The sequence below is a fragment of the Pungitius pungitius genome, chromosome 15, assembly GCF_949316345.1.
Source record: "Pungitius pungitius chromosome 15, fPunPun2.1, whole genome shotgun sequence".
Lineage (NCBI taxonomy): Eukaryota > Metazoa > Chordata > Actinopteri > Perciformes > Gasterosteidae > Pungitius > Pungitius pungitius.
The window spans coordinates 11,270,121-11,282,682 of NC_084914.1; the positions used below are offsets into that span (position 1 = coordinate 11,270,121).

The 12,562-nt window shown below is 44.0% G+C and overlaps 1 protein-coding gene across 2 annotated transcripts in view; it reads right to left on the reverse strand.

Annotated features, from left to right (window-relative positions):
* Positions 1–12,562, reverse strand: part of LOC119209074 (ephrin type-B receptor 1-B) — a 121,482-nt gene that overhangs the window by 22,492 nt on the left and 86,428 nt on the right. For both annotated transcript variants that reach the window (XM_037458014.2, XM_062557604.1), the window contains exons 6-8: positions 9,326–9,450; positions 3,153–3,315; positions 889–997 (exon numbers count right to left, since the gene is read on the reverse strand). In XM_037458014.2, the coding sequence (XP_037313911.1) occupies positions 889–997; positions 3,153–3,315; positions 9,326–9,450 (397 nt within the window). The remainder of the gene's footprint in view (positions 1–888; positions 998–3,152; positions 3,316–9,325; positions 9,451–12,562) is intronic.

Here is a 12,562-nt window from a genome sequence, read left to right on the forward strand (position 1 = left end):
GAGTGAGAGACGACGAGATGAAAGGAAGCGTAAACGAGACCTTCTTACTCTTCATGTTCCTCTGTGTGCCTTGGAAATGACGCGGCTGCAATTGAATCAGCTGCAGAGGGTTAGCAATGGCAAATTAAGTTTATGAAAATGAGCTGATTTTTAATTAGACCTTGATAGGATCTCTCTGCTTTTCATCCGTCTCTTTTGCCTCGGCATCAAAAGAGCCGGGCCCATTTGATGAGCACTCCTTGCTCAGAGTTGCACACAGCACTGCAGAAAAACTTGGAATTTAATATATTTAAAGCTGCGCAAGATGGGATGTGACAATGTGACAAACTGCTGAACAATTTAACTTGCTTGACTCAAATAACGTAAAAATGCAAAGCAGAAGCGGTTAGATTCCATTAAAAATATGTCAACTTCAGTCAAATTCATTTTCACCAATTCTCTGAGTTTAAGGAGGCAGCTAATGTGTGTTCCCAAGTTTAACCTCGGTATCTAGCTGTATTGCTTGTACACTATATTAATGAGAAGATGCCGTACTTGATCCGTTTCATATAAGGCCAGTCATTTAAAGATATATTTTATATCACCATTGACTGAAGAATGCCTTGTATGCAAAGTGCAAGATTCTCATTTCAAACAAATGTGATTGGAAAACATCTTCATTCAGTGTGGCCATCTGTCCTTCTACGTTGCAGATGGTTGTCACATTTCCATGTCCATCTCTATATTTGCTGAAGTCACCAGAAGGACAATGGAAAAAGTGGTCTTTGCTGCTGTTTTCTTCTAAATGGAAGCATTAATATGAGTAGAATAATGATATTTGCCATGGACAAATATAGCAATAAAGTCCATTTTGGAGCAGTTTATAAATGACAAGGGAAGTGTGACTACCTGCTGCACACAATGGAGATAGCGACGAGGGAAACAATGAAGACCACTCCTGCTGCCGCTGACCCCGCAATCAGTGGAAGCTGTTCCCTCAGCTCAGACTTGAAGTCATCTGTGTGACACAAAGAGACGAACAGGCATGGAGTAGGACTTAGTTAGAGCTTAACAAGTATTACAGATTTTTTATTTTAGAGCTGTGTGTTAAGGTGCGTGTTTGGGGTAAAAGGAGAGAGAGAGCTGGATGGTTAGACCGGGTGGACGGGTGGATGGAGAAAACATATAGATCTCTCTCCGCGCTGACCCAAATGCGGTTAGCTTTAAAAAGTCTGACTGACAGGTTGTGTTAGATAAACAAGGAGAGAGACACGGAGTGACAGAGAAGCACAGAACTGAAAGTGAGAATGAAGCGGGGACGGCCTCTCGGCCTCCTCTTCTTCAATACCTGTCAGAGACGAGCAGACAAGAAAGTGCACCTTTGAATATTGTTTCTCGGGGTGTTGAAAAGGAAGTCATCTACCGACAATCACACGCCGTATTACACGGTTTGTGTTCACAGCCCAGTTTGTGTGAGTGGCTGCCTAAAAAACACCTCACAGCAGAACCTCGAGTTGTCGTTTTGTGTGTCGTTCCTCCCGCAACTTCAGCACCAGCAAACACTGTAGTGATAGCAAAGCGGGATTCAGCATGCTGCAGGCAAATCAGCAGATTTTAAATCCAATCCCCTGTGTAGAGTGGGCCTATTGGATTAAAGCGATAAAGGGAGAACCGACGCATTTTGGAAGCGGCGTCAGAGCTGCGATGTATAAGGAAATTCAACTCGCACCATTTGTTTGAGTCATTTTCAAGCAAACAGCGTGATGTTCCGGCTTCTCGAGTCTTCCTGTTCTGTTTTGATGCTCATTAGGCACGAGAGGTCGAATCCCGCCTTCACCTGTATGGGAATGGTGGATGGGGTTTCTCCAGCCAGTGGAAAATTGGCTCCTATTACAATCAGTTAGTTAGCAGGGCCTCAGACTATTAGAGAAGTGGAGAATCATGACATCAGAAACCCTACTGATGGACCAATCATTTATTTTTCATCACACCTGTCAATCAAGTGTCCCCTTCATGCGAGTGTTGAGTTTGTGTCTAAAACACACCTTTCGGATCCACATGAAAACGTGCCGGCAGATAGACAAAGGGGATTATATGTTTTGAGAAAAAACATGGCGGCAGTGCAGTGGTCGCGCTGTCTGTCCTGATGATACAGAGACACTCGACAGGGGAAGGGGGGGGGGGACCGGCAGAGGGTCAGGAGGTGGACTCGTGGGTGGGATTGTCAGCAGCGCTCTAGCATCTGCTGCTAATTGTCTTGACGAATGACGTGCTATGGCAGGAAGCCGATGGATGAACTGTGCGGTTGCGAAGCGCCAGGATCCTTCATGTGTGTGTGTGTGTGTGTGTTTGAGAGGAACATATTTTGTGGGTCAGGGTGATGCAAAAGGGGCTATAAATGTGCCACTCCACCAGCTCTGCTCTGGTAAACAGCCACAATGATCCCCTTTCATCATCCCTAATAACTGAGATCATCAGCCTCCAATCCATTGTTAATACCTTCATTAATGCAACACAAACAATGTGCTTCCTCTTTTGAGTTATAGCCTCACGTTCGTGTTAGTAGTCCAGCGAGGCACAACAGGGAAGCATGCAAATCCTCTGAATTTTATCCAGCGGATCGTCAGATACACCCCCCCCCCCCCAATAACTCATGCTTATTTATACAGCGCTCTGCATCACTGCCCGACAGCTCTGTGAAAATGCACTACGGGGAACGGAGACACACAGGCCCCACTGCCACAAACCCCTCCTTGCACTTACGCTAATAAACGTAGTTCCCCGGCCTAGCCGGTGTGGCAGGTGTCGCAGTTGCTCTTGATCCCCCTCCCCTGTCAAACAACCTGGCCTCACCATGGCAAGAAAATAATCTCATCAACTACTAATCAAAGCTATGCATTCTAGGACGGCTCTGCGGCAACAGAAGGTCTGAGTGAAAAAGCAATTAGGAAAAGCATTTTGGATCAAGCACGGTTAGAAAGCACAAAGACAGCCCGAGCTCTGTGTATTCAACGTAGAAAAATAACTAAAATTCATAGTTTCCCTCCACCTTACCTACTAATAATAAAACATTACCAAAAACAAAGAGTGAAAAAAGTGTAGGGAAGAGCCGTGTGTGCCTGTGTATGTGTGACAGAGAGAGAGCCGCTTCTTCTTGGCTCGACATTCCTTACCATCTGTGAGGGTTTGGAAGCACATCTTGCTGCTGTATTTGCCAAAGCCAGCCACAGTCCTCGCCCGCACCTGTACCACGTAGACCGTACCCGGCCTGAGGCCCTCCACCCGCGCGGTGTTGGTTTGGCTCCTCAGGATGGTGGAGTTTATCTCTGCATGGTCCTAAAGGGGGGCAATGGACACACAGGGAACGCCATGTCAGCAGATGGGTTTTTGAGGAGTCTGACAAACACACTCATCAGGTGGAGTGTGTACAGGAAATAGAATTGGAGAATTAAATCCGTTTAGGCTGTGCGATGTAGTTCTAAACCAGATAAAAATGAGATGTCCACTCTTGGTAAACATCATGAAACAGGATCACAATAGCAGAGAATATATATTTTAAAGGTGATAGAGCGATGACCTCTCTTGAAAATCATGTTATGGCCCATTGGTTTCTTTTTTATCTTTCCGTTTTTAATACGGCTTTGGTCAGGTCGAACTTCAAATAGACAAAACCGCGGCGAGTGTTCACACATTTAAATACACAGAGGCCCAACATTCACGTAAGCACACTGTAAGTCCAATTCATACAGCAACACACCCACACAATATGGAAATGAAAGGCAACGTTTTCTTGCAAATTTCAAAGAGCACTTCAATACAGTAAAAGAATAGCCTTACAAATGTGTCTCTTCACATTTGCTCTATGAGGCAGTTTAATTACAGCAAGAAGTTTGAAAACTAAAATAAGATGACAGGCCAGTTACACCAATAGAATACTGTGTTTTCATGAAAAAAATGCTTAATGCAATTGCTAATAGTTCTTTCATTCTATATGGGTATGAGCCCTTTTCTCCATGCATTCGAAGAATTTCCACATGCATGTATGTGCAGGTAACTTATGCATACAAATAGCCAGAGAGTATGTAAATGAGCATAGGTCCTGTATCCATATCCATGTCTTTCTGTCTCTTGGCTCAAGAGAACCAGTCAGGCAGGCAGTCTGGGGCCTGCTGGAGGTATCTGATACAGGGAATCAGTAATTACTTAGGCCTGTCACCTTCCCATAACCCAGAGTGAATATGACAGCCAGAAAATAAGACTGCACCTACACTACACCCACCACTGCAGGCTGCTGATAGCTGGATGCACACATGCTGCAGAAAGGGATTGGGAGGGGGGGGGGGGTAAATCAAAGTGAAAAAAAAATTGCCTGTGTCAGTAAAACAGTGTAAATAGAGGCAGGCTGTCTTTGGAAGCTTAATAAACACACTATTGTATGCTGGACTACAGCTTATAACATGTATGACTGCTCTGAGAAACTATGAATAACAAATCTGGGTTGACGGGTGGGAAAGGTAGATGTGCAACAAGGAGGCAATGGAGAGGGGCTGGGGGGGGGTGAAGATGATGGCAGTAAGCGGAGAGAATCTCCAGCAACTCACATGGAAATCATTATCCAATCTGATTGGTGTAATTGAATCATTCCGGTTGCTCCATCATTGAGCAGACGGAGCAAACCCACATAGCGATTTGCGCTATCACATTAGCTCTTATTGGACACTCTGGGCTTGATGAAGACAAATGTTTGGCTTGGAATGGGAGAGCATCACACCAACAGGCGTTCGTTCTATCTCTTAGAGGAAAGCCATGTTTACAAATGGAATGCTGATGTAAATGGCTTAGAGAATTTAATCATCTCACAGACGTTTTGTTCATTAGATCACACCTCTCTCCACTGGGCAGAATACAAATACTCTAAAATTCCAAAACTTGAATTTAAAGTGGCAGCTTTAAACTGCAGAAGACACGAGGCTCCATGACAGATTGGAGCCGTAGCCACCTATTCATCTGGAAGAGTGGACCACTTGGGGTCCAAATATGACTATTGCAGCTATCAGTCTTCCTTCATTTCTCAAGTCCACAACCCCATCTGTTGAGTTTGAATGGGGAAGAGGTGAGCAGACGTCTGGCAATCCGCCAATGGGGGACAATCCCTTGAGGGAGCACCAGCTAGGAATAGCCCTTTCATGCTGCCAGTCAAATACGGATTATGAGACACACAGGCACATACACACCCACATCTGCCACTTAAAAAGGGGGTGGCATTTGGCATCCAGCAGGTTAGGGGATAGCCAATAAAAGGCCATGCCAGGAGGGACTTCCAGCCACGAGAGGTCCTCTCCTGCTGCCAGTCAAATGGGGATTATGAGGACCACACCTAAACTTGCTAAATAAAGACAGAATTTCAGGTGGGGAGGCAGATGGCAGAGCAACCGACCAAAAGCGTTGCCAGGGGAGACAGACAGGAAGCGCCGCGGGGAGTTTGATCTCCGAAGATGAACTTTTCCTAATACATATTGTTTATCAGCAAGTGGTGCAATGACATACTTAAACGACCTGCCTAGTTGGAACCACACTGACACCAAATACTGGGCTAATGTTGACATAGTTAGATGGACCCATTTTAAGTGGATGTAACATGATATCACTGGAAATTTAATATGGCTGGAGGGACATTACTTGTCATTTTTCCTTGTTAAAACATCACATCTTTTTTTTGTAACTGCCGATTTCCTATTGGGCTAATAATTAAACCTGACTTTATAGGACACGTTTGTGTGTTTGTGTGTGCGTGCGTAAGTGTGTGTGTGTGGACAGCATGCTCAACTGGCACAAAGACAGTCATTGTGGATACCATGTGTCCTCTGCACATGCTCACAAACATGCACAGATGCAAATACACATCACCCACAATCACACAAAAGGAAAGTGGACTTTTTGAGGGAGAACATGCTCATATCATGTTTGCAAATTGTAAATGAAAGAAATAAATGACATCCCCTATTATTGTTCATATTAAAATGTATTGCCTACCTTTAAAAGGCAAAAAGAAAAGTTAGGGGGAGATATGGGATTAAAATGTAAACCTCAAAGACTGGATGGGTTTTATTACCAGATACAAATTAATATTTAATAAATTAATATAATAGAAGGAGAGGAGATGCATTTTGTTCACCTGGAGACCAACAAAGAGGTCCAGGTGAAAAAGAAGAACACCCACTAAATATCTAAGCATGTCTTTGCAACATCTGTGTGCTTGTAAAAAAGTGCCGTGGTCAACTCTGAGGGCTGGCATTGAGAGAGAGGGAGAGAAAGGATAATAAATACTTCCTCCTGGCTTCTCTTCTGAGGAATAGCTAATTGTATTTGTATGAGTACAAGGTGGATTTCAGAGGGCCAATGATACAGGTGGTGCTGTGGTCAGAATGCTGCAGATGACATACTGCATACTGTCACATTGCAGCATGGCAGTACTGCCGTCATCCAGAATGGAAGCACCTGAACTATTGCTGAGACTCAAACACTGAAGCTCACACACACACACACACACGTGCACACACCCTCTCTCCATCACCAGTACACACACAGAGCCATCAGTACTCAGAGCCGGTGGCTGCTCTCTGCTCCGGCCTTAATGGAAGGCCTGACCTCTGCTGTGCCGAGTTATTTCCACCCTTCCTAAATTTTAAGGCAACCAGGGGAAAAAGGTGTTAGGAAAATTGACAGACTGGGATTCTACTTTTTCTCTGTAAACTTTTTAATTTATTGCTTCTCGCTTCCCAATTCACGGAGTACCAGGACCACTTACTCTGAAATGAGACGGTGGGTTGAAAAAAGGAGTAAAGCCTATTGAGAGAACAGCCTCTAGCCCTCACTACAGCTTCCAGGTGAGACTGTTATAATGTTTTCCATTTAAATCATTACCACCACTGCACAGAAGTGTATGTGCGGGTTGGGTATGAGAAAGGAGCAAAAGAGAGACACCGAGAGAGGAATAAGGGTCCTCACATGGCTCAATCTATAGGCTGATAGACAAAACTGTGAACTGCGAACCAACCTTTTAGGGTACTGGCCATGTTGGAAATTCCATGTCATGTGATAAACCCTGGTTTGCAATTCTTAGAATGAATAGGCTAACATATTGGACAATGCATCAATTTTTTTTTACTAGATCCATGCTTGCATGTTCCAATAAGGCGATGTAATAATGTTCTTTATTGCTTACTCTCTACTATGAACTCACAACAAACAAGCCACAACAGGCCTTATATTGTGTTATATTACACAACATTAAGCAAAGATGTTAGAAAGAAAAAAGTTGAATGTTCTTTTCTTATTACCCTGCGGTATCACTCAATGCCGCTGCAGGAGGAGTCTTGTAAATGTGAAAAGGGGGCTTCTTGTGAGAGTATGGAGAGAAAGCACTCTGCTGTGCTAAAGACTAGCTGACTGTGCCAGGCCTGCTGAGACAAATCCAGAACCACAACACTGTGACTACTCACAAATTAATGCAAGCAGAAGTGTGATGGATAAAAAAGAAGGTGAGAATATTTTATATAAAAACGCTTTTTTTCATCCAGCCCATAAATTACACATAGGAATGAGTAAACTGGGAGTATGTGACAGATATGGAGAGAGATATCCTGCCATAATTGCCTTTTAGTACTGTAAGACCACCTCATCACTTTAGGGCTGCCTGAAACTTCCCGATTTTCTGGACCTCTCAAGCATTCAGGGAATCGATGGGGCGCTGGCAGCACTGACCTCGAAGGAATGCAATTCCATTCCCGGCTCCTCCGAATGCAACGAGGAGGTTCGACATGCGTGTCCAGTAAGCCGAGCCAACGTCTGTGACGCGGAGAATTTTTGCCTGACTTTTAATCATCTATGCGTGTGATTTATTTTCACCTGTGTGGAAGTTTGGCACACGGCATTAGATTTGCCACCATCTGTTTGTTTTTTTTCATTTTTTTTGTGGCACTTTGGACAGCACTCTGGCTGGTTGAGGAAAAGTATGCTTAGTACCCATAAAAAGCCTTGTCAGATCCAAAATACAGAGTGTCAAGGGAGGACCACCAACGTTGGTGCAACAAAGCAACCAGCCTGACTCATCGCGTGTGCCTTACTCTCACTTACCTGGTGGTTACATTTTCCAGACAGACACCCGTACAGGGGGATATGAAAGGTACATTGAGACAGGGGGTAGACAGCGTAAAGCGCAACCTTTCTGTCGCATAAATCATAGTGGGCTAATTAGCGATCTTGTCCTTGTTAATTCAGTAATGTGTGATTACGCTGAGCTCATCTTTTTGTGAGAAGGCATGCTACATAAACATCAACAGGATTTGGTTTCATTGATATTCATGAGCTAATGGGAGGCTGTATAAGTGTTATTTACACGATTCTGAGCTGTCTGGCAGATAAGGTTTCTCAAGGCCATTGCAATCGGATTAAATTTCACAACCTGTACAATGCCAGAAGGGGTAACAGGAAGCAATTCAGCTATTGTTAGTTAACTGAGTTATCAACTGCAAACATAATTTAAAAACACGACTGTTGTTTTTCTCCGATGGAAAATGCTAAATGTGACAAACACTATTCTAAGCTGGAGCTGTGAATATTGATCCATGAACCTTAGCCAAAATGAGTTTGTGTGAAATAAATAGCTCAATGGAAAAAAAAGAAAAACATTTATAAAACTGTATTGATTTTTGTCTTTTACTTGGAGAACAAAACTTGGGTGAAGGTGCACCAACAAAAAGTATTGGCTAAAGGTGACAAAGACTGGTGGGGGGGGAGGGCGGGAGGAGTGCATGGCCAACCTTGCTATAACTATCGATCCGCTTTAGGAGGACAAACAAGGGCCAAAACAAAAAGCCAGAGTCTCCGCTTATGTCCAACGCCTTGGGAAAAGCCTACAGGTCAATATTGGAGCAGCAGTGGCACTGTGGGGCCTGGCTAGCGACTTAATAAAGCAGACGTATTGTGTGTGAGCAGACTGGTCGATGTGCACCCCCCACCCCCTTAGATGCCATGCATTTTCACAGCAGGACCTGTTGCTGCAGTGTGCAGAGTGGGCCTGGAGCAGAGGTCAACCCATTTACTCCATCAGCAGCAGAAACCATAGAACAGTGGGAGACAAGGAGTCAACACAGTGAAAGATACGTATTATCAACCCACGGGGAAATCTTCTTGGCGTGCTTTACATGCGGCTTGCTATGCGTGTGCAGAGCAGGGAACAACACCCTTCTCACTTAAGACTCACAGTATACAATGAATGGTGTAAGACATGCACATGTAAACGTTTATGTACACATATAGACACACACAGCGTTGCTTGTCTTACTTTTTCGTAGTAGCGCAGTTCATAGTCCAGGATGATGCCATTGGGCTGTTCTGGTTGTGGCCAAGACAGCGTGAAGCTATTCATTGTGGAGCTGATCTGGTGCATGATGGGAACTATGGAGGGTGCTGTAGGGCACAGAGAGAGAGAGAGTAGCAGAGTAAATACATATCTGGTTATTCACACACCTGTTTCAGTTTGTAAAGAAAGACATTCCCTCAGGCACAGGGTGAGAGTTGACGATCTTTAGATCATGTGTGCAGCAGAGTGTCAGCCAGTTCACATATGTGCAGCCTTTTTGTGGCATTTTTTAGTGTATCGAGAAGGCTACACCACAAGCACTTCATTATCTGCCTACATAACAACTTCTATGAAAGCTAATTATAGTTGGTACGTTCTCCGACTTCACAATGGCCATACATATCATCCAATATTTTTATCCACTAATCAGAACAAAATCCGAGCTTAAATAACTGCCACTCTCATCGGTACCCAGGTAGGCGGCCGAGTCGGGCCAATTGGAGCTTCACTCACTTCACTTCATTCTGGCATCGCACAACCAAATGTGTGCTGGCTTCGGCCAAAATGAGGCCGTCGCATTTGGGAAAGGTTTGAGGGTGTGGACTTGGGCTGAGTGTCAGCTCTAGTTAGCAGGACTCTGATTACCGTCGCGCCAGAGTGGTCAGTCACCACCAGAGTGGCATAGGTCCAGGAACCAATCATGTAGGATTCAGTACGCTTTAGGACGGGATCGTTTGCGCTACTTGGGCAGATTGTGGGAGCACTAGGTGTGGCACACTCTGGATGCAATGGATGCAGGAATTAAGTTCCAAAAGGTCTGTTTGACAATGGAAGAAAATAAAACAAGTCGTTACATATTTCTACAAAAATGATATCTCAATATAGGTCATTTTCTTATGCATCCCACATCCCCCTGTCTCTTTGCTATGGTACCTCGGCAGATTTCCACACTGTTGACATTTAACAAATCTGCGGATATCTTGTCCCCACTGCCAGTCTCATCAGGGTTTCTCCTTTGTGAGGAAAAGGTACATTTCTCTGATATTCACTTGGGCTGCATCTGTTTGTTATGTTAAAATGTGTAATCTAGGGGCATACTGACAAGTTTCTAAATGTCACAGACGGTGCTTGCTTTGCAAGTCGCAGAAGAGAGAGTTTATCAAATCTTAACATTTCAAACCATCACACACTTTCCATTTTAATAAACAAATCACTGTTTGTTAAAAAAAATGTTGTAGCACAAGATTTTAAAAAAGGATTAAAAGACATCTTTTGATTTTGATTGTATTTGACTGATTTTAGTTATTTCACATTTTTGAATTGTCTTCTCTTCTCCGCTCTTCTTACCAGTTTGAGATGGCCAGAACCGGTTGTAAAAATGTGATGTCTCTTACTTCCAGGCACCAATCAGAATCAGTATGTGATGAAAGTCAATACAATCTGATCGAATCACGTGTGCAGTCCTGACGACGCTGATTTGGTTTTGAGTGCTGAACCATAGGATGCTAAACTATTTTAATTTGATGTTTGCGTGCTGGTTTCAGGGTCTTTAAGTAGAATCCTTAATATGAATTAATCAAACATAGAAAAAGGCATGAAAGAGGTTTATATAAAAAACTATATTCAACAAAAATACAAATTACTTTTAGGCACACATTTTCAAATCTCTTTAATGATGTACGATCACAAACTTTTCTAAGCGTGCTAGGATAATCTCAAATTCATTTCCAAAGGTTAAATATGAATCCAACAAAATGTACTCATCAAAACCGCTTGTGAACGTACAAGTAAGTTTAATTAAACAGTGACTCTGCGGCTGCTCATATTAAAGCCAAATCAGAGCCACGGTGCTTGCATGCAGTGCTGGAAACGAATCCCCACCCCCGTGTCTGCCGGCGTTAATACAGCACCAACACAAGCCCTACGTGTTGTGCCCATCAGCCTCTTGGCCCTCGGCCTGCTCGCTGCTGAGGGCGAGTCATCGCTCCACCTGGTCTCCACTCACCATCGTTCTCAACAACTCCTCCATACAAAAGGCTGCAAATATCACCCCTCTCTCATCCAATACCTTAAAGCTTATTTGATTTAATTCCCCGTAGAATAACCTGTCAGTTCTTTAAGGAGAAAAGCCCCTGACCCTTTCCCTCAGTGGGGTTCTCTTTGTGTGTTATTGAAATATTGGGGTCAGTATTTGTATTAGTGTCCGATTATTACCTGAAATAAAACTGACAACAAATAAATATGCTCTGTACCTCTTCTGTTACATGCCTCCCTTGGCTCTCACCTCCTGCATTCCCTTCCTTTCTCACCCTCTTCCGCCCTTTTATTTCACCCCGCGACAGAGGGTTAAGTTTCACCTTGGTGCACTTCAGCCTCTCCGCCTCTCAGGCTGGTTCACGCTCCACTGAGCAGGGCGAGGGGGCTGCCTGCGCCGCATTATCAATTACCGGCCAGAGGCACACACACACTGTCGCTGGCGGACCCAGGGGAGGGGCACTCCAAACAGAAATTCCGGCCGCGGAAAAAAGAAATTGTCCGAGGAGGAGAGGTATTACCAAAGCCCCGGTCCGGAGTCCTGGTCCTGACTCTGTTAGTGTGTTCAGGCGCACACAGAGAGGGCCATCGATCTTTTCCCACCCATTATTTTTAGTAAGCGTCTGGTGATTAAACCTCTGTTAGTACACGGTACCAGTCCCATGTTTGTGTCCAAACGTGTGACTGGTACTGTGTCTAAGACGTATGAATCACAACCCACATCTCAGGTTTTTGTGGTAAAAAGCCTTGATGGTGTGTGTATTGAGGGCTTTTAACCCCATTTGGGAAAAACAGCCGAGTCAATCACAGCTTCCTGAGCCAGAGCAACCCAGAAAACTCATGGAATGTTTTTTTCAACCTGTTTTTCCATAATTACCATGCAGTATTTCATTCACAGCTTCTGACAAGGTTCTATGGCAACACAAAAGGACAAAGTCGGGAAAATCACTGCTAGCTGTGGCAAAAGTAACCTTAGCTAACACAGGCCTACTGACAAATATGACTAGCTTCCACACAACATGTTTACACAATAGAAATAATAGGTTAGCAAGTGCAAATTCTAAATTGATTCTAACTTTCCGACCCAAATTCTGACATCTGATACATATGTTGAAAGACGCTCTTCTCACTACCATGTCCAACTAGTCCCACAGAGACCGTTGTTTGAGAGGAAAAGCAGAAACG